This window comes from Rhipicephalus microplus, chromosome 2 (genome assembly GCF_043290135.1).
Source record: "Rhipicephalus microplus isolate Deutch F79 chromosome 2, USDA_Rmic, whole genome shotgun sequence".
Taxonomy (NCBI): domain Eukaryota; kingdom Metazoa; phylum Arthropoda; class Arachnida; order Ixodida; family Ixodidae; genus Rhipicephalus; species Rhipicephalus microplus.
This window is the reverse complement of record NC_134701.1, coordinates 287013365-287039988: the sequence shown is the minus strand read 5'-3', so window position 1 is coordinate 287039988 and position 26624 is coordinate 287013365. Positions and strand designations below refer to the sequence as shown.

At 42.6% G+C, this 26624-nt stretch overlaps 1 protein-coding gene across 4 annotated transcripts; it reads right to left on the bottom strand.

The window, feature by feature from the left end:
* Window positions 1-336: 336 nt before the first annotated feature.
* LOC119177489 (STAGA complex 65 subunit gamma) lies at window positions 337-26624 on the bottom strand. 4 transcript variants are annotated; one of them, XM_075882200.1, is made up of 9 exons: window positions 26295-26624; window positions 25995-26163; window positions 22212-22315; window positions 18846-18946; window positions 13547-13668; window positions 10685-10869; window positions 8426-8647; window positions 3485-3631; window positions 337-478 (listed from the first exon to the last, which is right to left on the bottom strand). In XM_075882200.1, the coding sequence occupies exons 1-9, from the start codon at window positions 26459-26461 to the stop codon at window positions 466-468; spliced, it is 1230 nt and encodes a 409-aa protein (XP_075738315.1). In that variant the 5' UTR covers window positions 26462-26624; the 3' UTR covers window positions 337-465. The 4 variants fall into 4 exon arrangements, with proteins under 4 accessions (XP_075738315.1, XP_075738313.1, XP_075738314.1 ...); XM_075882198.1 differs by lacking the exon at window positions 337-478 and adding an exon at window positions 2894-3066; XM_075882199.1 differs by lacking the exon at window positions 337-478 and adding an exon at window positions 2900-3066 and having other exon boundaries at window positions 26037-26163.

The following is a 26624-nucleotide window of genomic DNA, read 5'->3' as shown; positions in this document are numbered from 1 at the left end:
ATGCTTAGCAACACATTTTATAGGTTCTTGAAGGCTTGGCTTTTTATTTGCAGCAAGAAAACAACAAATAAATACTTTATTGCCAGTGCTTCTTTACGTAGATTCAAGCCTGACATATGTCGGTGTTCTTGCATTTCACCCTTAGTGAAATGCAGCCGCTAAGGCCAGGATTTGAAACTGCACCCTTAGCAAGCCGTAAGAGGAAAAATGCTGCATTTGGCCTACCCAAGACCACATGAAATGTTTGTGGCGCAACAGTGGAGGTTATGTGACTGCATGTTTTTCGTGTGCACTTACATAGAACAATACATGCCAATAGACAGATATGACAAGCCCTTTGTACTGTATGTCCTTTATTATTTATGTGTAGAAAGCCTTCTTTCTGGTGCATTTTCTATATTTACACAATATTTACATGTTTATAAGTCCAATGTGCACATTTGTCACATATCCTGAAGGCTTGATTCATGTCTTCTTCCTATATTCAAAAAAAAGAAGGAGGAGAGAAGCAAATGTTATTACTACGTAATACATAAAGTATTCTTCAATAAATACATAAAACACTATTCAAATCTCACATTTAGCAATGAGACAGATTGCTTGCAGAAATTGTGGGGAGTGCTATGACAGGGAACATGGTAGTATAGCTAATTACCTGCAGTGTACATGCAGGAGGTAGCAAGAGCAACGTTTCGCGACAAACTGTTTCTCAACAATGCAAACGGGCATGCAGAGAGTGGCAAAGCGGTGCAAGGGATGCAGAGGAGAAATAGGAGTCAGGTGCATGGTTCAAGTTGTCCAGAGTATTCCCCACGCTGCCCAGCAGTGGCAGCAAGCATGCAAGTTTTCATTTTGTTAGTATATGGCGCCGCATGCACAGGCTTCGGGGCATAACATAAAAGAATGAGCTATAGACTCGCCCTGCTTTCCTTTATGGGAGTTCGTAAAATGGTCTATCATTGAGTGAATGCTGGCTCCAATTTATTGAAAGGTGATACCTGTTAGAGTTTGGGACTTATGGTCTCTATAACCAATGTACCATAATTACTCGAATCTAACGCGCACCTTTTTTCCGGTTAAGCGAGTTCATAAATCGCATGCGCGTTAAAATCGAGTGCAAAAAAAAAAATGAATACGGTCTTTCTATTGCCATCGGCATTTCCAAAATGGCCGCCCCCTACGTGCTTCAGCATGGTGCGTCGGCCATTTCTGCCTATGTGTTTTCCATGTGCGGCACTTCGTACGTGTGCTGAGGAGTTCGTCATCTTGTAGTTCATTAGCATCAACGGCATGGAAGGGCCGACTCCAGAAACTCGACGAGTGCACCACGATGCCGCTTTTAAAAGAAAAGTCATCGCATGTGCCGAAACAGATGGAAAGCGGGCCGCATCGCGGCCGTTCGGAGTTCCCGAAACGTGCGTGTGGGACTGGCGGAAACAAAAGCAGAAGATTGTCAAAGCTTCACGCAAAGGCTTCAGTGGACCACAGCAGGGTCGGTTTCCGCAAATTAAAGAGCTGCTCGGCGAGTATGTGCTTGAGCAGCGAGCGGCACGGCGGCCCGTGACGACAGAACTGCTCGAAGTGCGGGCTATGCAGTTAGCTTTAGAAAAAGGGCTAACGCGGAGCCAGTTCAAAGCGAGCAGGTGCTGGCTAACTAACTTTATGAAGAGGAAAGGCTTTTCCCACCGAAAGCGAACGGGCATGCGCCAAAGCTTGCCAGAGGAGTACGAAAAAAAGCTTCACAGTTTTCAGAGGTTCCTCCTAAACTCGCAGCACAACAACGACTACCTGCTTGGGCAAATTGGGAATGCCGATCAGACGCTTCTTTACTTCGACAGGCCTGGCACCACAACCGTCGAGAAGAAGGGGGCGAAGCAAGTTCGCATGCTGACATCGGGCCACGGTAAAACAAGAGTGACGGCAATGCTCCGTTGCACGTCAGATAGGCACAAGCTTTCCCTGTACCTCATATTTAAACGGAAGAAGCTCCCGAAAGGAGTCATTTTCCCGAGTAGTGTGATCGTGCAGGCCAACGAGAAAAATGGGTGCGCGTTGCAATCGATGTCTCCCTTTTTTTTTTTTCGTCGTGAAAACCGAGTGCGTGTTACAATCGAGGGCGCGGTAGAATCGAGTGAATACGGTATTTCCTTGCGTAATAGCCAGAAGTTTTTTTTTTTCTGAATTTCGAGCAGAAAATTGTGGATGCAGTCTTAAGAAAAAAAAAAGAAGCTCTCTCCTTTTTTTTGTCAATATTTGCGGCAGTACTTGACTTTATGGAAGTGCAATACTCGCTTGTTCTTGAAGAAGTGAAAAAAAAAAAAACAGACAGCCTTTGCCAGATAATCACAACTACATTATCCCCTCCAGTGAACCGGCCGGGATATCAACAATGAAAACCTGCCACTAAGCTTATAGTGTAGGCAGTGCACTGGCAGCAAAAGTGAAACCTCGCGTCATAAAGCTGTAAAAGGTTTTAAATTTCCAGACATGGTAGCAAACGCAATATCTGTAGCAAGCTAAATAATGACGACCCTTTGCCAGACAGGAAACTGTTAAGCACAGTTGATAAGGACGGGATCGCACATGCCATGTCGAACCACGCTCTGCTGGAGCCACGCAAGCGAAGCTAGTACATAGCGGCGTCGGTGCAAAGGCTTCTTTTTCGTCGAGGCAAATGCTATTTTTTTTATACATTTTCTTCTCTCAGTCCTTCATTCACTCCGCATCCCCCCCTCCTTCGTAACAACCTTATCGCTCATTCCTCAGCAGCGCACCCAGCCCGCCTCCTTTCAGATGTGCACTCGCTACTGCATTTGTCACAAAGGTTTTCTGGCAACTGCATTACAACTGGTATCACAGCTTGAGGAGCCGCAAACGGTATGCGTATGCATGGGTTTCTATGGGAGGGTAAACGGGAGTCCAAAAAGACCACATTGTAAGAGGTTACGCCCTAAGTGGTCTACACAGCATTGAAGCAAGAAACAGCACACATGCTTTCGTCACCCGGTGCTGGCCGCATCACGATGGCTTGTGCTGACGGTGGTCGAGTGAACCACAGGCATAAAGCTGCATGCAATAATAAAATTCTCCAACATCGTGCTCAGTGCGTCGCTTTATACATAAAACTAAGCAATCTTTTAGAGCATTCAATTGTATATTTTCCTTGACATATCGTGGTTTTTTTTTTTTCATAGTACAAATAAATGAGGTTTTAGTCTACCAGAGCAACGTCTTTCCACTGACTACATTACAAACAAAACGCAAGATGATAAATAAAGGCAAGCTCTCTTTTCGCTGGGAATGACAAATTCAACTGGGACAAATTTTTCATTAGGTAGGGAGCTTTCTTTTGAAAAAGCCATACAGGTTTTCTTTTTAGCTTCGTGCAACTAACAGGTCAATCACAATTTCTTCTTTTTTCTCAATTGCAAGTGTTTATTTCTTCCTAATAAAATCTGAAATTGGACATGTAGGCAGCACTTACTTCTTCTTGAATGGAGGTGAACGGCCAAGCCTTGCAGTGTCCAGGGAACCTGACTCAACTGAGTCAACCAAAGAGCCTAAGCTGACTTCAGCAGAAATTGGTGGAGAGTCACTCACAATCACTATTTCTTCATCTGCATCCAGCTGCCTGATGAATGAGAGAAAGTCAAACCTGAGGGCATGGCTGCACAAATCCTTAATGTAAAGTTAGTGTAGGCAAAATATGAAAGCTCTTACTTTATTTAAAAGGACCAGCAACTGGCCAGAACACTTTATTCAGGTGAAAATAAAAAGGACATGAAATATAATGAGAGTCTAGAATCCTTTTTGTGATCTGAGTAGGATTTATAACTTCAAATTGTGTTCGAATGCCACAAACATTGGTGCGTCACACAGCTTAGTGCAACAGCGCTGAACCACAATTATGCAGTCCTGGTCACTTTGCTGTATGTAGTCTGATCCCATTTATGCGTGCCATGATGAGGGCTAAAAATCTGAACATGCATACTATTGTCCATTCCTATTCACTTCTGTGTGGCCAACAGAGCACGAGAAGCGGTGTTGCCTTCGTGGCTACCAGTAAAACAGAGACTGAGGAGCATGTGCGTGGCATGTCGAGCATCTCTCCATCCCTGTTGCATCCTTTTCAGCAGGCGAAGCACATGAGTTTGCAAGTGAGATTGCTTCGCGACACGCAGAATGCCACCAACTTATTGTTTGGTAAGGAACTGCTGCATGGACAGCACTGCTGGCATGTATATCCCACAAACTGATACCTATCAAAACGAACAGAAAGAAGCAATGAGAAGAAGCCGCTGGTAGCTAGTTGCAACCCATGCTCACGCTTGTTCAGAAAATTTTCGTCCTCAGAATGTTAACAAAACCATCCAACCACGACAACCAGTGGATAGTCGATCACTTATAGAAGCATTGTTTCATTTTCCAAAGCTTAGCTTAGCTTGACTACAAGAAGAAAAACATAATACCTGTGTACAGTCAAAGGACTCCCTTAAGAAGCCCCAGAAAAGTGCAGTAAATATACTAAAATATTTTAACACACTAAAGAGCAGCAGTTACAGCAACATAGACCTTACAAACATAACATTATGTGCTTACTATACTTTACTTTAGGCTTCACTTTTCTTCACTGCTGATGGATAATCGCTGCTGCGTTCTCCTACCACTGTTTGCAGCATGTGCCTACATGACTTCAAAATCGCTGCAGACATAATTCTGATTATATTTTTTTATTATAAATATTTTACGGCATTTTCCGTGTTACTATCTTGCGAGTAGAAGCTCGCACTGGTAAGCTTTCGGTTGCAATCAAGAAAACAGGTACCACGAAAATTGGTTGTTGGTCTCTATGATAGCTGTAAACAGCTCCAACTACACACTTAAATGTATTTCCAGTCCTTCATAGAGTAGTGCAGGGCATTGACTAAAATATACTACTACAATATATTTTAATTTGTGGATAAAGAAAACATTCTGCATGTGGTCTGCACCCTTTTTTTTTTTTTTTGAAGAACTTCAATTTTCAATACATTAGGAGACTCGGTGAACTGTTTCTGTGCTCTGAACTGTTGTGAAATAATAGTAAGACCTCTAAGTCGGCTTACATTCACGGCAAAGATACATTCTGCAGCAGCCACAATTTCAAGTAGGGATCTAAGAATGGGTAATGTTAAACGATGAATAAATGTAAAAAAGACTTGTTCAACAATAAAAATATACAGGTGCTCCCTATAGAATGATTTACAAAAAGCTTATGAGACTAAAATGACAAAAAGTATAGAACCAATGCCCGATTTTTCCAACTTTTAAGGGTTATTACGTCGTAAGAAAAATTGTGTAGTCTAAAAAAAACGAATTTATGCCTTTTTATTTCCCCCAAGAAGTGAGACTGCCACAGCCTTGCCTGAAGCCACGTTCGAACTGCAAAAAGATGCTAGTACACTTACGAGGTTCCTCAGTGCTTGTACAGTAACACTCGGGAAATGTGCCCATGCCACTAACTTGACATGAATGAACGCTAACCATCAATTGTGTAACTGGTGTGCACCGGTGCTATCAACGAATAAATAAATTCAGTGCGTAACAATAGAGCTTGAAACATCTATCATAGAAACCTGTTCTTTCCTTTTCGCTAAACACCAAAGTAAATTTTGCCTCTAAGCTTTACATAATAAATGTTTTCTCTCTCTCCCACGACCATGCGTTTGCATACCATGTCGACACCAAGTAGCAGTTCTAGACTACAATAGGCAGCATAGAGGCCGACATGGTACAGTTCTCACTACTCTATATGTGTGCATATAGGCGTGCACAGGGTTTTAAATTACAAAGTATGAGCTTTATTCACCCCCCTTCCCTTCCCTGAAATTGTTTGAGTCCAAGAAAAAACAAGCTTTGCAATGGAAGCAAAAATGAAAATGAATTGATTACGTGCTTCTCGCAAGAGCCTGCTCTTGGTATCTGACTTTCCAGGAGCAAAAGTGGGGAGCAATACGATCCTTAGCCGACATTATGGTCAAAACCTGCACCTTAAACATTCATAAAGCAGGTCTGATTGAGTAAAGGCGTGTGCCCAGACTGTGTCCTCATGTCACCCGCAAAAGATTGATTCTCTCTCAATTACATTGATCTATCTTCGCATATCATTGAGGGACCTGTAGAGTGTCTCCACAGATTGAAAATTTCGTTAAACTGAAACTGCAGCATAAATAACAACACGAAGTCCTGAACAAAAAAGAATAGTTTTTGACAGAGCTCAGAATGGGTAATACAGTCGACTCTCACTAATTCAAACTTATAGGGACATATAAATTTTGTTTGATTTAGCAAGAAGTTTGAATTATCATAAGTTCTCAGATATATGGCTGTGGGTGAGGCGACGCCACACATTATGATTAGGCCTTATTTTATCACATTAGAGCATTTTTTAGCGTTTTCAAACCCTAACTGCATGCAATGAACGGAAATCAGAGGTGTGAGGTCCCCAAGTTTATCAGCCATTTACTCCTAATCAGACCTCTTAAAGAAATTGTGAATTGCCAACTGCTTTATTGTTATATGTGCCTTCAGCACAAAGCTCTCTACATCAGTCAAGAAGCATTGCAGTTTACATGTGTGAAGAAAGCAAAGCCTTTTTTCTTGAAGGCCTGAGACTTATTTTTCCCTTTTAGACTGTTAGGAATATATAGGCAACCAAATATTAAATAGTAGTGGGAAAGCAGCAGATATTTTCTGGTATGAAACTGCAAAACGTATCAATCAACCACATGATGGAGTTGGAATTATGAGGCTTTTAAATACATCGAAAGAATAGAGGGCCAACCGAAAAATTGAATTTTGTCTGAATTAACCAAAAGTATTAATTATCAGAGTTTGAATTATCATGAGTATACTGTATAGGTAACAGTTCTTCACATTGTGGATTTTGTTAAATCAAGGTTCGTTATTAGTAGTTTAACGGCAATAACAATTTATCTAGGGGGGGGGGAGTACTGTATTTAGTCACGTAATCAATGCACTCGCATATTAAATGCACCCCCAAATTCAGTCATCAAAATTTGGATTTTTTTTTTCACCACGTAATAAATGCACCCCCTACATTCATCCGCTGCAGTCCCACTAACCAACACCTGGTGCCTCCTCGGCCGTAGGATCTTTTTCATTTTTTGCTATTATGCCGACCGACCTTGGCCACCTCGGCTCGCTCCCTCCACCCGTTTGCCAGTAGCCGCGTGACATATTGTTTTTCTTTTTATCTGTGCACGGCATGTCCCCCCTTCTTTTTTATCTGTGCGCCACAGCGGGGTTCACCAACCAACTGTGCCAGTGTAGAGACATCGCAGCTGATAAGCACACAGCGAGTGAAGGTCACAAAACTGCCCAGGCCAACCGACCGTTGCTTCCTGGGAATACAAGAAAGCCCAACCATGTGCACGCGATTTTCGCAGGACAATGACAGGATTTGCTGTCACGAAGGGTCATTTGTCGCTATCATGTGGCAGGTTTCTGGAAAACCAGAAAAAACAGCTTATCATCCAGAAAAGATTGTGAGGATTTCCGCAACATGGTAGCACCTCTGATTCTCACTTCACTTGTTATCCGCGCGTACTGGAACTTCTTATGTAGAAACGAGGCGAGGCGGCAGGGGCCGCATTGTCAATCTTGTTACCGACAGTTTGTTTTGATGCTACGGGGGTAGCTTGCAGCAATGCTGGTTATTTGCAACAATGTTAACGGCCTTGTCACAGTCGTTGTGCGAGGTTGCCACGAAGTTGGCCAAGTGGGTCGTAGTGCACCTTTCTGGGTACCCCTGGAGATCACAGGAACCACTGTTGCGGGTAAATGATTACGAGAAAAGAAAGCCACAAAACGCTTTTATGGCGTGCACGGGTGACGTAGCGACAGCTTGCAGAAAATAACACCATCAACCACTGAAGATGAGTAAAGTGCAACAAAGAAGCTGTTTCCAAACAATGTGTGCGTACGTCAATTGCAAAAGGCTAATTGACCTAACTTTTTTTTTTTTGCATTACCGCATTTATTGCTCATCCCGAAACAGTTTTCATAAAATTTGCCCCGTGTAATAAAGGCACCCCCCCAACTTTGCTCTCGTCTTTCGAGAAAAAAGTGTATTCATTACGAGAGTAAATACGATAAATTGTTTGTGCTCTGCTGTCCCACCGGTCTTTGTATCATTTCACCTCCCTAACCCCCCCTCCTCCCCACCCGAGATCCATGACCCTTCAACCACAGGCGCCCAGAGGGTTGCCCTTTAGGGGGGTGAAAGTTTGTCGCAGTGCCCCCTTTCACCTCTTAGGTGACCAGTAGGCGAGGGGGACCAATGCCTTGCCCCCCTCCTTCCCCCATGCAGATACCTATGCCTTCAACAGCGATTCTACTAGAAGCAGAGAGCACCAGAACACACCCTGTCGATGAAGCAGTTGAACCCTTGCGATGGTGTGCAAGCGGCTGTTGCTGCTGCTGTGCAGGGCCCCTGGATGTGTCATCATCTTTCAAGGGCCCACCTTCCAGGTTCTGCAGAACACGATGAAGTTCATCCATGGGCACCTCTTCTACCTCTGCCATGTTTTCATCTCCGTCTTCCAGGCTGGGAAAGTGGATCTCATTTGCTGGCTCCTCCTTTACCCTGGCAAGGCAGAGACCCCAGAGAATATCAACGAGGCCTGCCAAACTCACGGCTTGTGCACAAATACAAGCAAACACTGAGAAGCCTCACTCAGAAAATTGACAGCGATTTTCAGAGGCAAATACATCTCAATGAAATTCGCTGAGTACGTTCATTTTATCATTTCCATCATCTGTCTCCAATCACAGGCAGAAGAGATTCGCAGATTTTTTTACAAATGAATTTTATAGATTGCCCTGACTTTCACAACTAGCTTCCAACAATTATTGGCAACATTGCGAGCGTGTGTGTATGCCAACGCCAATGCAACGGAACTGTGGCAAGACTAAATCGTCTGCTGTTCACAAGGCAATGATCACGTGTGTTGCTTAGCTAACATTTCGTTGGTTCGGCGCACAAATTTCAGTTCGTTGTCAGCCTGCTAGCGATGAGTGGCAGGTGGTATTGGGTTGTGGTTGCACATAATTTCCCGTATGATTACCTGAATATTCAGGAAACACTCGGATGTTACGATTACTCTTCACTTAGGTATTATATATTCTTTCAGCAAGCAGTGCCGACTCACTTCAAAGGAACTGTGTTAATACTGTACTGGCAGAAGAGGGCCCATGCCTGAACATTACGGTGGTTTACTAAGCGAGCACATAACCACATGCAACATACTTTTTCTCATGTATACAGGGCGCACATGACGGGCATAGCGCGCCCTGCAAAAGGGGGTGCGTACTTCTTCTAAATTATATTCTCTCAGCCCTGCCAGCGCAATTTTAAACTCCGCTATTGCCAGACATATGCGCTCTTCCTGGAGCAATATTAAAAAGCTTCAGTTAGTCCGCAAACTTCTCAGCTATAGCATTGTACTGATCACGGCCCCACAAACTTGAGTAGCCTGGACATGTAGCACCATCCGACAATAGAATGCACAACCAGCAATTGCTATTCCTCTTTGGTGATTTTACTTGGCCTTCACATGCGTCTGATCTCGGCTGTCATTTTTCAACAGCTCCGAGGAACTTGTGCACATAGCACAGTCAGTAACAGTTATGGTGCAGCTGTTGCGATAAGGTCCCCCTTTCCCCTGAGCGTCAGCTCTTTGCCACTCCATGCTGGCGAGGCCAGCATGCCTTGCATGGTTTTTACTAACGCTTATGTCACATGAAGATAGTGCTGTGGTTGGGTTTCGGTGTTGTACTTCGTTGCTTATTTAATATTATTTTAAACTTTGCCAAGTATTTCTGATATCAGGCCCATGACATGAGCTTCTGGGGAACATAAAAACACTATTATGTGACATGGTCAAAAAATCACTGGAGTTGGCCTTTAAGCTATCGCTATGGAGAGCACAGGATAAAGCTTATGCTTTCACATTTGATTCACTTTAATTCACATATAATTTATCTCTGACTTTTAGTTCACCTTCATTCACATTTTACTCACCTTATGCACTTGATAATCACTTATAGTGATGTCACTTCATACTTTAAATTTTTGCCTGGGGAATGTGGGTTATGTGCCACAAATGACTTTTCGTACTATTCGTGTTAAAAATACCAGACATACCACAGGCCTTACTCATGAATCATATGAGGCTTTTAAATGAAAGCAGTCAAATGAACTTCTGTGGCGGCACCCCCCCAAAAGTGAACAAGTGAACACAGAGGCATGAAAGCACACTGCGAATGACTGAATAATAGTACTGATTATGTAGGTAATCATCAGAGTATAACAAATGTATACTGCAAAAGTGTTAATTAACATTTGCAGTCAGGTTGGACTAGTAAGACCAGGAATATAAGGTATACATACAAGTGCACAGTTTCCACAGATTTTAATTCATTCCCTTCGCATGAGTGTTCTTCCACTCGGGCTCTAGTCAAATGTCATTACAGTAGCTTTGGATCAAACTTTTAACCCTCCATTCAGTAACCTGCATTTAAAAGTATGTATCCACACATGGGCAAAGGGTCTAAGATACAAGCTTTACATTGACTCTTTGCAGTAATGTCAGAGAGGACAGTATATCTGTGCAGCACTGACTTGACATTTCTGGAGTCGTCAGATGAGCAGCTTTGTGGCAGCTTGACCTTGTGGTAGGTCTGGTGTAGCTTGCGACAGGTTTTCAGCATGTGTCGATTGTAGCCAACGATGTGGTCATCAAAGAACTCAACCAAAGACTGCAGTCCTCCCAAGCCAGATTCATGCAAGGCATGGTCCATGGCATCCTGTGGGATTACATAAATATCACAAACTATAAGGCACAGCTGATGGCATGAAAATCACATGTACACAAACTTCACCTATAGGGGAAAACAAAAAAAGTAATAAAATTGAATGATGTCTGTGCAACCACAGCATGAACTGAAACTTTCAAGCGAACTGGAAATAAAGAGATGGTGTTATACCGTACAAGCACAGATATTTGGTGGCACTCTCCTTTTCACAGCCATTCCACCAAACTGAAAGGTTTGGTTGGGTTATTGTGAAACTATTGACACTGAAAAATCAGCCTCTGCTGTTTGATATCTTGAAAAGTGCACATTTTATTGGAACATTAACTGCATCTTCAACAACAGTGCACAAATACAGCTGAACCTCGTCGTAGCGAAGTAGCATCCGAGCCATAAGTAAATTCCTCTTATCTGATATTCATTTTATTAGGAGAGATATAATCGGCTTTTGAAAATGAGCAATTTGGTTTCTGCAAAAATTCTCGACACAAAAATGCTTTGTGCTAGGCTTTTAACCCCCTATAAACGAGTTGATTCTTGCTTGTCTTTGTGTGGTATATTAAACTTTGACTTGTACAGTGGCGTGAGCGGTCAAATAAATGTTTTTAGTGCTCGGTGAACACCATTTCTACAACTTTTTCAAATCATTACATAGGCAAGTGAAGTATGCTTCATCATTTACTTTTCTCTCCATGTTACGCTACCTTTTGACTTTTAAGCTTCGCTTCAACTTCATATTTTTTCGTTACAGCTGATAAAGTGGCCGATCTTGATTTTTTGGTTTTATTATAAAGAAATAAATGTCACTGAGATGTGCTGCAACCAACTAAAATTCGTATTTAATTTGCTATTACCAATGATTTGATATATCAGAGTTTGTAACAATGAGGTTATCCCATACACATAAGCCACCAAATTGATTAAGAATTTTAAAAATTTTTAATGAGCAGCATCTAACATAAAATACAGTCGAATCCTGCTATAACGAACTCCGCTACAACCAAATTTCCACCACAACGAAAAATTTTGTATTCCTTGTCAGCCGCTCACGGTAAACAAGGTGAAAAATGTCTCGTCGCAATAAATACATTTCCTGCATATTTCCACTTTAACAAAGTTTTTTGCGAGTACTGAATAAACTTGCCTCGGATTGCCGCAAAATTCGGACACCAACTCAGCCACCTCTAGACGACTCGTGATATCCAGAGGGCACGGTCATATCGTCACAACCGTGTTTTCAGTGGATACACGCTTTCTGCCATTACACGCACAACCAGCTAAATTTATCACCATTCAGATGCAAGGCAACGGCTCGCCCATCCGCCATGGTGCTGCCGGTGGATTTGATGTACGTGTGGGCCACGGCAGAATCCCGATCTTCAAGAACGTCACCACAGGTTTCTGATGTCGCGCTTAAAACAAAACTACCACTCGTCGTCATTAGCCCTGCGATCGTGAAAGACAACCACGTGTTGTGAAGGTGTAAACGTGAGCAGAGCACACCTAGTCCTAGCGTAACTGCATTCTGCCGCAACTGCTGCGAGCACAAATGCGGTTGTTTCGAACGCGATCATGGGCGACCAAGAAAGTATGTGCGCAGTCAATGCGCAATGACTCAACCCAATATTTCTTGCCGTAATGATGCAAACAAAGATAGTAACGCGCATGGCCAGTGTAGTGCACACAGATTAAAAATGGAACTATAGTGTTTGCCGCAACCGTTGCACAGAAAACCGTGGTTGCTATCATCTCAGTCAGTCGGTCAAAGAACTTTATTTGGGTCCTAAGGAACTACAGTGTCGTAGTTATGGGCCCATCCTTTTCATTGATAGCGAATACGATCTAAGGGTGCACAGCTATCACAGCTGTAGATTAAAGGCAATGAAGGCACAAAACGACGCAAAGCGTTACAGCTTTCCTGACGGTCCCTTATGATCCCGGTAGTGCGAATCTTCGTCACTTTCAGTTGCAGGTTGGCCTCTAGTGAAACTTTGGTACGCTCGTTTACGGCGCTGTGCACTTAGCACGCCTCAAGAGTCGTCTGAATGTCGTATTTTCTTCTGCATAACCCACCCCTGCTAATAACCGGCACCCCCGACCGCAGGCCGCTGGAGGAAGAAAAAACTACCTGCATGTTAATGCAAGGCCGTCTTCTTTGCATTGCCGTGGAGCCGTGACGTGAAGTCAACTTGCGTGCCAAAATGCTCGTATAATTCGCACCACAACTTGAGCACCTAAGTTTCTGTACATTTTAATAGCGTTATACTCGAGGAAGTTTATTCACTGATCAGTATTCATCCAAGTTAGTATGAGTACATGCGCTTGCTGGGACCAAAAGACGAGTCATCGTCATCGCATCTTATTTAATTTTGTGGCCTATACTCGTGACAATTTAATTTCGCGAACTTTTTCACGAGTCTTGTCAATTTCATTTTAGTGGGATTTGACTGCAGTTATTTGTCCCACAATATCAGTACAAAACTATATCTATCAATATGTGTCTGAAACTGTAACTGAATAGCTGAAATTTGACAATCAACAAGTTTTAGCTGTGTATGAACATACAAACGTTGCTTTTTATCTAAAATCTCACAAACCTGGTTAGGTAAGAAAGGTGGCAAATGAATAAGCATTTAGAAAGAAACATTAACTACAAGTAATTTGTTCTTACCACAAAGCCCGTTTGACCAGTAAGTGCCTCCCTGTCAACAACACTACGAAGCTGCCAACAGATTCGACGATAAATGTCGCCGCAGACGTCTGTGAGAACCTCCAGCACAGAGTTCCAAGTGGCTGAGAATAAAATGCAACAAAATGTGTATTATCAGTTCACTCTACAATAACTTTATCTCACAAAGTTTCATTTGTAAACCAATGTCCCCATATTCTATTATTTTGCTCCAGCAGCCATCATACCTGTATGTCCCCTTTTTTTCACCTGCACATGGCAACAAGCAATGTCTTTGTAATATAGTCCTTCTTGTGAGAGTTAGTTCATTTGTAACTAAGAACAATAAATTGATTACAAAAGCAAGAAAACTGATGGTGAACTTTACTAGTTGGTGTGGAGCAAGTTTTCTTTCTCCACAGCCAAGAATCCTAATTCCACAAGTCAGTTCAGAGCGACCAGCTCAGCATACTACGTTGACCTGCCTTGTGAAGCGGAATTTCACTAGAGCCCCAACAACGCAGTGCAGTCATTTGCAGTCAGATTGACCACCTTGCTTGCTTTCAGCGCTTCCACCTGTGTTGCAACGAGGGCAACTGGATGTGTGACAACTTTCACTGTGCTCCCAGCTGGTGCGAGTTAATTTTTTGCTGGTAGATTTGAACTCAGTCACTCTGCAGATAACTTTTTGCTTCCCTCATGGATTTGGCCCACTGCTTGAGATCTATCAGTGAATTTTACTATGAGTTTGTTCCTACTAGTACAATAGAATCTGGGCAAGCAGATTCAACATGAATGTATCAACCACCTCTAATGGTATTAAATTGAATAACATAAAAAAAAGGCTTTCGGTAATCAGAACCAAAACATTCTGCATTACCATGTTAACGAAACTGAAAATGGAACAAAATATATTGTAAATGCTATTACTCATTACTTTTCATGAGCAGCAATGCCATGAGCATCACTTTTTTTTCTGGTTCTGCCAATCCGTCCCAACATGCTATTCGGCACATTCCTGCATTTATACCCTCTGATTGGTTCAGGGGGCTGCTATGACCTAATGGGCCTAAAATTCCACTGTTACAAAGTGTGACGGGATGGCAAAATTTCAGTGTCCAGAAAAGCATCCTCTATGCCTTCTGTTCCTTTGTTAACCTTGTAAACGTCATCAGCGTAAGCCACTTCATAAGCAGCATATGCACAGATACAAGCGAGAAGACAAGAGTCACCACAAATGCAGGTGAAAAAGTGTTAGCGATCGAAAATATAGTAGGCATGAAAACTTATCTGCGCATTCCCAGGCAAGAGGCTATGCCTGTCAACCTATGGGGGTCTATGTGAAAAATAAATGTTTAGAACAAATCAAATGCATGAACAGTAGAGGTCTGTCATTATTCGAACTCTCTAATATAGCTCAAACACCATTTGCTATTCGATCCAATTCACAGATAAATTTTACTATTCGAACTTCCGGAAAATAAATATAACGGTTCATAAGGTAACGTAAAATTGAAGTACAGCATGATTGGTTGTGTATTTTGCCTTTTGGAGCATCAGAATGTAATGCTGTTAGCAGCTTCCACCAGTGCTCCGAGTAGTCACTGCGCCACGAATTTGTCAGGGGTGTCCCCGTTACCGATGCAAAAAATGCATATCTACGGTTCGGAGGAGCCAGCAGGTAATGCAATTTGTTGATTGCAATGAGGCACATTGTGACTTCCTCGCCTTGCATGTCCGCTAGCGCAATGTTCTTGTTCACAAAGTTCGGGTTTTTCTCATACAATGGCACTGTGAGCAGTGTTAGGCCTAGTGTGCATAGATGTGGTGCCTAAGTTTCAAAGCGGTATGTAAACCTTGATTGCAAATACAAAGAACTGTCCCATCACTGTCTTTATAACAAGGTCCAAAGTTCCAATAAGTGGAACCTCTCACCATCGAGATGCGCATCTGCGATGTTTGCTACGCGCACTATCGCAATCAGGTCAGTGAAATTCCGCTAGCAGGTTTCAAAGTAAAGCATAATTTTACGTTTAATTTATCGTCGAGCTATGCACACAGAAGAAATGCAATCGCTCAGTAAGTATTGTAGACAGCTGTGACCTCAGATGAGCAAGCGGTAGATGACCTTCCTCGAAGCAAGGATCAGACCAATGACGATGCATGTTGAAGCAACGATGCGGATGTGGCCAATGAAAAGCCTCAAAATAAACTTTAAACAATTGCTTTTTGTACGCTTTTTTGCGAATGAAAAACTTAGCTGAAGTGCTGAAGACACAGAAATGCTATTTTTGATGAGCCCAATATAGTGGTGCCTGGTGGTGCCGTTGCAAAATTATAATTTTTATTTATAGAATATAATTTAGGATATACTTAGGAATCTTTTCTTTTCTCGTAGTTTTACTAAACTATTGCAAGATATTGAAGAATTATTTGAAAATTATTAGATTCTATTTGCAATAAAACTTCATCACTGGAATTTGCTTTGCACCCAAGACTTTGCTATCCATACAGCTCTAATGTGCAGTTATGTTTCACGTATACTTCATGCATGCTGAATAAACAGATGTCGCCCAGGCATGAGATGTGTTTCCGTGCCTACTTCATTTTTTGCCACAGTGCACCTTCCCGTTGTTAGTCTGCATTTGTGGTGTCTTGACTTCTGTCACGTCCATGTTTGCACACCGACATTCTTCTAACATGAATCTGTACAGACACCTCAGCTGTCTGTTGTCCTAATAAAGATGAATCACTTTATTATCCCTTCCATGGGCCCAAAACAAGCCCCCCCAGTTTCAAGGCAACGTTCCTGTTTCCGTAGTCTTATTGCATGCTTCACTGCCACGGCATGAAGCATGCGTCAGCGTCTAAAGTGAGAGATCACAGATCACCTTTTTTTACAGAGCCACAGGGCATGCATCTTTCCCCTAGCAGTGTTGTTCAGAAACTATTTTGTAGGAGCCCCACACAAATTTTGATCTCAGAAACCCTTGGTTCTAGTATCCACATTGCCCCCCCTCCCAGCGCCCTGCCCCCTGCCAAAACAACAGAGGCTATCATAGAATATGGAAAGGCAAATTATCTTAAAAGTAATAACTTCTCCATCAAAATACTACAGAACAATGATCGATCACAACCAAGTGTATCCAAAGACAGCAAAAGGTGCAAAATTGCTGTGACGAAACCAGGTACTTTAGTCAAAGGATGGGTAATATTAATCCGTCCATTAAGATAGCAACCGTAAATATTACAGATATGCATGTTGAGAACTGTGTTGAACGAACATCATCGTTAACCAAAAAAGCCATATGCATGCAATTTCCAATAAAAACCATTTATTTAGTTTCATATTTTAAAAATGAGTTTCATTTCTTTTTATAGCCCCTCAGGTCTCTGGTCATACACTGAAACATCAAAAAACATACATGCATGCTCATTCCACAACATGGCAAAAGCCACTACGGCCCATTTTATTACCACATGATGTATTTTTTACAAAGTTACCACTAATGCATAATGCTCTCGTAGAGGTGTTTTAGGCTTTAAGCGCTTTGACCAGGCCGAGCTCGTTCTGCCCAAACAGCTTTGGATGAGCAGAGCTCGTTCTGGCAGAATAGATGCTCCTTTTTAGTGTTCAGGACAAGAAGCGCTCATCTACGGCTCCCATTGCGTGTCATCTGCTTGATGGCAGCACTTATTCGATGATTTAGTTTTATCCCAGAACAGGAGTACGGTTTTTGTATAGAAATATAGCGTGCCGTGCAAAGCTGGCCCGTCAACACGAAAAAGAAGCAAAACTTTGCAGACTAGTTGGTTCATACTTGCAACCTCGACTTGCTGCGCAAGCTGAAGGAAAACTAGAATAGAAAGAAAAGGAATTGCGCACTTTCCTGTCTCCCTTCTCACTTTCTTCCAGCTTGCTCAGCAAGTCGTGTTTTCGTGTAAAAGAAGCTTTCCATTTTCGTCGCCTTCTTTGAGTGACTGATTCGGACACAAATGTTTATCTTATGTCCAAAAGTGATGACAGAGAAGAGGGCGAATTGGGCAGCTTCTCCGGTGATGATGAAAGAAGCCAGGAAACGAACATTGCGAGTGCTCACTAGTGAAGCCGCTTTGGTTATTTTCTGTTTTGAAATTTTCCACACAGTCCCAAAGCTTCTTCATTGAAATAGCCCAAGGGTGCTTAGCCTACACAAGTGAAGAAAGCTGTATCATCTTCTACTCTTTTCTTCATAATGTTTTTATCTTCATTAGCAGCAGATGTCTGGTTTCCTATGTACAGTAGACTCTCACTAAATGGAACCTGATGGGACCAGTGCAGTATGTTCTGTTTAACAGGAGTTCCATCTACTGAGAGATGACCAGAGGTGTGGAATTTAAGAACAAGACCAATCTTGCTAAAAGCCCTTCTTGCATTTAGGAGCAGTTCCGTTTAACAGATTTTCGTCTACTCAGGGTCTACTGTATGGTTCAGAGATGTGTTGATTTGACCAAGTATAAGGTACAAATATTTTTTTCCAACGTCAACTAGCTGCTGTCTAATACAATCAAATTCAAAATCAACAATAAAGGAAATAGACACTTTTGGTTAGGAAATTTTAAAAAAAGTAAAGCACTTAAGGGGTTAATGTGACCATACCTCAGTTCTTTCACTTTACATATTGCAAGGGTCTTTCTATGCTGACTATAACGACACCTTCTCTGTAAGCTTTTGAACTGAAGTGGAAGAAAAAGTATCGAGAAGATTCCTAAGCATGTCCTGATATGATGAAAACATGGAAGCATCTCTTTTGGCTAGGTAGTTGTTACTTTTTCTTAATAAAAACAAAAAAATAAATGAAATTGTTGCAATATTTTGGTGACAGCAACCACACAGTGGCAACACAAAGAGGGGGCAGAGTGAGAAGAAAACAATGTAGATGTCTGTCAAAACTGAGCTGATTCACAGGGAGAGGAGGAACTAAATATCTCAGGGAAAGAATGTGGCAGACAGCTGGTGGTTGCGTAGTAAAAGGGGACAAGAATTTTTCTAACACCAGTCGGGTGTACACTTTCACGTTAATATGCTGTTACCAGATGTGTGTTCCACATTTTCATTCTCTTAGTTAATCAATTTCCCATTTTCACACTCTATCCCTTTCCACACTCTATCCCTGAATTCAAAGTCCTTATAAAGCAAAATTCGAGCAGCAGCCACAAATATGACACAAATTATCGCTACCACAGAAGAAAAATGCAACAGAAGACAATGATACAACAGGAGCACTGTAGACAATAAAAGAAGCAAATGGTGAGAGCTTACTGTCAAACCCAGCATGTGCGCAGATAGCTGTGACTGCTCTCCGAAGAAGAATCCTGGTTGCATGATCCCCTAGCGGAGGTGGTGGTTTCCAAGAGCATTTTCTAAACAAATAGAAGAGCAGGCAAGGCACATTAAGGGGCACCACTACTTCATTTGGGCACACTATTTGCTCAATCATCCAACAAGAGTGGTTGATTTGAAGAGCCTCCTTAAAGGGTCTCTGAAACGATTTTTCAAAATTTTGTCAGCATTTAGGCTATAGCATCAAGTCATTTGCACCATAAATTAAGCAACTCATCTCGAATCTAGAAAAATAATATGTCACCATCCTTCACAGCACTCCTTTTCATCTTTGAACATGCAGCCATCACCAGTGACTGCAGCCCACTGCTAAAAAGAAGTGCATGATAGAGCGCTGGCACAACCACAGTTTACAATTATTTAACGCAATGTGAGCAGCTGCCACTGATCCCTTATAAAGGGAGGAAATCGGCGGGCTGATACTAAGGGCGGACGTATCGACCCCTCGAAACTCACCACGAAAGCATGGACAATTTAGAATTGATCTTTTTGGTGCATCAGCGAACGCTGGCTGTAGCCCACAAAACGAGGCAGAGACGAGAGTTGATAACAAAATAAAAATATATCCTCAGGTAAAGCAAAACAATCAACACACAAATATGCACACTCGGCAGTTATCACATACAGTACGACGAATTTGAAACAACGGGCTACACAACACAACAAGATACACTCAGAACAACAGGCACAAAAAAACAGTACGTCCTACAATGCAATCTCATACATAAACTAACCAAGCACACTTATGGACTAAAATGTCCTTCAAATGTATTCAGTCCAAAGTTCTTGGAACAAAGCTTAATGCTTCTCTTCAAGAAAACACTCAAAGTCCAGTGCTGGTTGTCGTCCCCCTGCGTCCGAGGTTTCTTTTCCAGGAAACTCTCGCGTGGTGAACTGACCGGACTTCAATAACAAAACCTTTTCGCCAGCAACACGTCGGCCACTCAGGCGCTGCTACTGTTGAACACGTCTTCGCCCACGGGCGCTAAACACACACTCATCTCGTGCTTGTAAGAAAAGCCTTCACCCGCAGGTGGGAAATCCTCCATCTCCTTTGCTGCAGTGACTACCTCCGCTGCTTGCTTATATGCACTAGCCGCTAAGTTCCCTAAATTTCTAGGCGTTTCATCGGCGCACCGCACAGTCAAGGCTGTGGAAAGGGCGGGACCCCTCTTGTAACGTGACGGAACTTTGCAGCACCTTGCCCCTTTCCTTCGAGATGTTTCTCGAGCTCGCTCTGCAATAGGTGTGAGGAGTTTGGTCAGCATGGTGGCAGCACCTTTCGAGGGAGAGAGAAGGCATGCGTGGGGCTTCTTTTGATTCTTGTTTCTTCGTTGCGCCAGCTTCCGTCACGTCCGCACAGCGCCTGGTATTGTCGCTGCCACTAGAATTCGGAGGTGCGCGTTTTCGACAGTAGCTATTATACTGTATTATCCGGGGTATAACAAGCCTTTCCCCCCCCGCTATTTTCGCTGGTGCGTCTTGCATAACACAAGAAGTCATGCATTCGTAAAAAGATACCTAATTTTGTTATAACAATAAAACAGGTGCGATATAAGCTATTTGTTAAAGCTAATTGTTCAAGCAAAGAGAGTACGGCTGCAATAAAAGCCACAATCATCACACCAACTATTGCATTGTTCTAATGGTTTGTTCTTAAACGAATCAAACTTACAAAACTGAGGCAACAAATCAATAAAGAAAAGCACTACAATGTTTCAGTGTAACGTTTTAGAGCACGCAATACCAGTTATGGCAACAAAAGTATCACTTTGCCATCATCTTCATCACCAGTTTCCGTGTGAGGAATCGCTCCTGCCCTGCAACAATCTCCTGCCCTGCAACAGTCTTCTGTCTACCGGTTGCCATTTACATTTTGTATGCATGTGGGTGTAAGCAGTGATGTAAGCTACATTTTGCTTTTTGGAGCAGATTCTGGAGCAGAAGAAATGGTGCTTTGGAGCAGTATTAAGTGTCTTTGGAGCAGAAAAAAAATGCTATGCCTTAGGGTTGCTACTAACGACTCCTGAAGTCTAAAACATCACTTAATAAATAAATACAAGCAGTATAGCTGGCTTAAGTCATGGGGGGGTCAAGAGAGTCTGGACTTTTCTTGTGTTCAGGCTGAAGAGGACACCCCTTGCGAGTGTCCCACTTGAGATTTAGCTTTAGCACGTGATATAATTGAGTTAACAGTAAAATATAGCACAATTAACTTTGTAAAAGGCTTTTTATCTTTTACTGCGTACCTGTGTTAGATGCCCTTCTGCTGGGTGAACTATGGAAATCGAAAAAAAAAGGTGACAAAAAGAGTGAATAGAACGATGCAATTGCTCGAGCTCGAAGCCTATGCTAGTTTTTTTTTTTATTTTATTTTAAAGCATGATTTAATTCTTATATGAATAAAATACAACCCATATTTAAAAAACGAGTTGGACACCATGGCCTGAAATGTGTCACCCCTTGGAATTTTTCTGGATTAACGTCACTGAGAAGCATATTAGGATGATAGTGTATACAGCTTGCTTTTGGTTTCGCTTATGCTCACTGGATGGTCCAATGGTTCAACTTCATTCTTTTTAGTTTGCCAACACCGTTTTGGAGCAGGTTTGGAGCACTTACGAGCAAGTATTGCACTTTGGAGCAGCATGGAGCAGCATTTCTCTTTTGCAGCAGTTTGGAGCAATTGGAGCAGCACTTCCATCACTAGTGTAAGTGTCAAACATGCGGCCTGATCATTACTTACATTTCTGGTAAGTCTCATAACTGCTGTAGAGACAATGCAAATGACGTGCTCTAAGGTGCTTTCAACACCCCGCAGAGGAGTTACCAAATGTTGACAGCGGCAACCAGATGATACTACTTCGTAGCATCCCTACTGCCAGAGCCAGGGTCATCAGCGAAGAATGCACTAATGACGAAGTAATATTTTTAAAATAAAATTTGCAATAACAAGAAAACCTTGGGCACCCTTAGTAATGAGGCTTAGAGTAAAAATTTTTCCAAACATGCAATTAAAACATGATAAAAAAGCATTCCTTTCTTGTGCTATTTGACAGCAGTCAGGTAGTGCATATAGCATTTTAATGCAGGACAAACAACGTCACCAAAGTGCGAGTAAGCAGGAAATTTAAAGGCTTGACGTTGTTCACATGAACAAACTATTTTAGAACAACTCCTAGAAGAGGATATCTTATATTTTGTCAGTTTTAGAAGAAGCCAGAAACAAAGCCAAATGCATGTAAATCATGCCCAAAATGCTAGCAGCAAAGGTGGAGCACTTACTTGTCGGACTTCATTTCAAGGCGACTGTTATTGCCTGGGCTGGTTAGGCCAGGGATGCAGGGACCTTCTGGTATAGGTGGCAAGTACTCAGCTTCCAGTGGCTTCTGAGTGTTGTAAGGAGACAAACACAAAAGCGTTAAGCTCTTACAACACATGTTCCCAACTTTCAGCTACAGCATTCACAAGCAATCTGATTTTTTAAATTCGAAAGAATTTTGATGCAGATTGAACAAAAATAACATTTCTCTCATGTCATAGGGAAGTTGCTATAAAAAATTAATGTATAAATTATGGTGACATTTGTTTTTGAACCTAGGACTCACATTTTGATGGCGAGTGTCTTAACCACTCAGCTACATGCCTGCACTTGCAGTCAGAAAACAAATCAGAACCATATGAATATGTAATACCTAGCAGTGCAAAATAAATGTGAAATAGCACTTCATATGACTGCTTCAATGAATTTTGTGGTGGTCAAAAAAAAAAAAAACCTCAAGGACGTGTACGGCCAACACGGATCATTCTATGAATCAGAAAAACTTAAACTGTGTGAAACCTGGATGCCACAGACGTGTTTAAGTGGTGGTGTGCTGTTTCTTCTTCACCAGACACTGACAAATGCTGAAAAGGAGATGAAAGAACCCATACTAGTGCCAACCAAAACCCTGCATTTTATCAAAGGCCACAACATACAATAAAGCTCGACGTTTACATAACTCTAAAACAACTCCCAAAGGACAAGTATTCTTTATCATTAATGACGATAGAACCTTTGTTACATGAGATAGTTACCATTAATAATTCTTAACAATATGTACTAAGAACAACATCTTTCTTATGAGAGGCAGTAAGAAACATAGTTTTTTATATTTTGTACTGTTTATTAAGAAGCACCCACTAGCTTGAACCCCCACATTGTTGGAATTATTATCCCATTTTTGTTTCTCACACAAAAGCTAAGCCATCTACTGTTATTTGTCTACATGGAATATAACACCACAATACTAAGTTCAAGGGCTTTCATGACTAGAGAAACACATGAATAAGCTCTTCCAGCTAATCCTAATTGCAAGTGAATCACCTGTTCACAACCAACACATGGGAAGTTTTGAAAATTAGAATGTATGTCCACATACAGCTGCACAAGTGCCATCATCATCAAGCACCCCTCCAAAAGAGAGCTAACTCCATCATGACCAAAGACATGGAGGTCAAGTTGACACATTCACTAACTTCAAAGCACATTCAGGCAGTCTCTTCAACAATTTCTTAAGCAAGCTGATCCCCATCATGCCACAAAACAGAGCAACCGTTCGACAACGGCCAACACTTGCACTCCTGGCAGTAACGGGCCAAATCTCTATAATACCCTTTCTTTACGTTATTGGCATGTCCACTTAGGCAATGGTTAAGGCAGCAATCTGACCTGTCAATCAAAGGCCCGCCACAGCAAAGCCAGAACTGATACGTGGCTTTCATATAAAGTCCCCATTCACCATATTGGTGAAGAGCTGCTACGATAAGCCGTACAACTAGTGTAGTGTTCAGTACAACAGGGCTGACGGAGCCACATTACCATAGCTACTTTCTTTTTTGCAAGCTGTTTCTTGTGCATTATGCCACGGGCTGGCACAACGCAGTCATTAAATGCAGTGTACTATAGAGAACTGACAGAGCAAGTGTTGTCGCTGTGAGGAAGAGCTACGATTGTGTAATGGAGAGGATCCCTACAAGCTTTGACTCAGAATAGACATGAATTCGAACATCTGCACCTTCTCAAAACTTCCCAGAAACAGTGACATTGTGAATTGCTTGGTTTTCAGCTCTAACCTTGTTACTTTGGGTGAAATGAAGGCATTCAAGTCAATGGAATCACACAACTACTTTACCAGCAGCTGGGTAAAGAGCAAGCCTGCAAAGGAGCTCCACAACCATAATTTTGATCGTGCTTGCATAAATAACTTGAATGGTTCATCAAATTGATTCACTTGCCAGCCTCGAGTTATCAAATAGCAAAGCATGAAAGCTGCTCAATTTACAAATGCTGTTGTCCGCACTTAGTTCTCACACAGGTGTTCACGCGGCAGTGCCTTTTGCAATTGCACATCCGCTTTGCTGTCCATTTTGTCGTAAACATATAAGGTTGTAGGTGCATGTGTGTGAATGTAGTAATGAAGGTTTTATCAATGAATGTGGACCAACATTGAGAGCGAGCCACATTCAGCTTCATCAACACGCATCGACCTGTGCTCAGCATCCGCTTGCTGTTTTTTGTGACGCTTTTTCTCTTGCACTTGTAATGCACAGCACCTGCATGCTTGAAGCTGTAGCCGAGTCATATAGACTACCCAGTCTGGGTTCATCTAGTCAGCCATGCAGACAGCCTTCCTATCAACACAAAAGCGTCTGTGCCCTCATCTCAATTTTCCGTTTGCCTACTACAAAGCACATTCCATACGCACGAACTTTAGGGCTTTCATCATTAAAATTATCATGCTTTATGTGCACCAGCCACGTCCACCAGCCGTTTGTGCTGAGCATTCTTGTACGCCTGCACTGGCCTTCAATAGCCCCTGGTATTCGAAAGATCACACTAGTGGGCTGCTTCCATCTTCCGTAACTGTTGCTGCAATTATAGCGGCATACATTTGAGCATGTAACCTTAGGGCGAATTCTACTCCTCGAGCGGGAGCAAGTGTTCTTGCTCCGTGGCAGAGAATCTGCATTTTGCTGGTAGATTCAGAGCAAGTTCGTGTGCTCCACAGGCAGATTAGGAGCAACTCACTTCGTGACGGAACGTTCTACGTACTCCGTTTTGCAGACGGATTTCGCTGGAACTCCAAGAACGCATTGCCGTCATTTCTGGCACAGTCGGGCAGCACTGTTGCCTGCAGCTGCCTTGAGCGTTTTTTTTCTTTTTCGAGGCGGTGCTCTCTGCACGTGTTTACATTTCTAAAATGGCATTGTTTGATGCTGTTGGTTTGCTTCTCGCTTTGAGCGACAGCGAGAACACTAGTAGCAGCAGCCAGGACAAGCCGGACAAGCCGCACATGCTTTCTTGCCGTGTGCACTGCAGAAGTCTAGACCGAAGATAATTGGCTATGTCACGACAGTTTTCAGTGCTGGTTTAGTGACGTATGTGTGAACAAATTCCAGCGCGACCTCAGGCGGGATATTCACGTGTTCCACTCGCAGATCCGGCTTGGCGCAATCTGAGTGCTCGCTCCAGGATTTCGGCGGCCGCTCCGGATCTACCAGTGGAATTCACCATTAGTGATCGGAGAAACTTGCTGGGTCGGCGAGGCAGCGCTGAGGAAGCTCTAACCGCTGTACACCAATATGGTCGACTCACTCCGAACAGAGACGTCAAGTGTCATAGGTGCAAGCCATGCGTACTCCATTCATGCCGTCAACATACAGGTCTCAGTGTCTAACACAATCTACGCCCATTGCCGTCTTAAATGCACATGGGTCAAGGCATAAATTTGAGATTACTAGACGAGACGACATGACAACCTTTAGTTAAATCGTACTACCAGTTTTTCGAGATTAAGCACAATGTGATGACCACAGGGAATGACAGCCACCTCCCTGCCTTCACCCATGAAACTTGGCAAGGAAGTAAGTTTCGAATCCCGAAACATGAGGCTGATGCCCAGGCACCTTAAGCGTGACGCTACTCGAAAGTCGCCAACGTTGGATGTCATCGTCTATTTTTCGTTTGTTTAAATTTTTTTCTCGCTCTATATTGAGTATGGAGAACCAACTACCTTGAACACTCACACTGTTAAGGAAGATAGCAATAACGAGCTGAAAAACACATACGATGTCTCTGTCCTGTTGCTGAAGGTTCGTAATGCATGACTGAACTTTTTTAGCATGCTGGATCAATGCGATGGTGTGCGATGTTATTGGGTCAATAACACCGTACTCTTGGGCACAACGCTCGCTCCTGCAAGAAGAAAGACAGTAGTTAGAGAAAAAAACGTATCAGGGACGTACAAGGTACGACACGGTCGCGTAACCACCAACAAGCGATCAGAATGCCCCTAAAGGAAGCATGCAAGCTCGCACGATACGTACTGGTCATTTAACTTGTGTGCCTTGGGCTGGTACAGTGCGGCTCCCTGAATAGGCACTGGACGTGGTTTGGTGATCTGCTCTCGTTCAATCGCAGCAATTCCAGATTCCGTTTCTGTGATCAACGGTGGTAGCTCACCCCAACGTTTGTGCTGAGCGTCGACCGCCATAGCGAGCAGCAAACAGTCAAGCGTAAACAAAGTAGCTATGAAGTTCAATACACAAGCCGAACAAAATTACACAAGCACTGTCCGGATCAAATGTATCATGTAGTCGAAGCAGTGGCCGCATGCGGCGAGTTCTGACAAGTTACTCAACCACCGGTTCACCACA

Bases quoted from the DNA above. Each gene is read 5' to 3' on its own strand.
- LOC119177489 (XM_075882198.1), bottom strand. From the start codon at position 26,461: ATGGCGGTCGACGCTCAGCACAAACGTTGGGGTGAGCTACCACCGTTG. The intron at 22,316-25,994 runs GTGAGTGTTCAA...TACAACACTCAG, and splicing joins TTGCTATCTTCCTTAACAGT to AAGCCACTGGAAGCTGAGTA. The intron at 18,947-22,211 runs GTAAGTGCTCCA...CTATTTGTTTAG, and splicing joins CTTGAAATGAAGTCCGACAA to AAAATGCTCTTGGAAACCAC.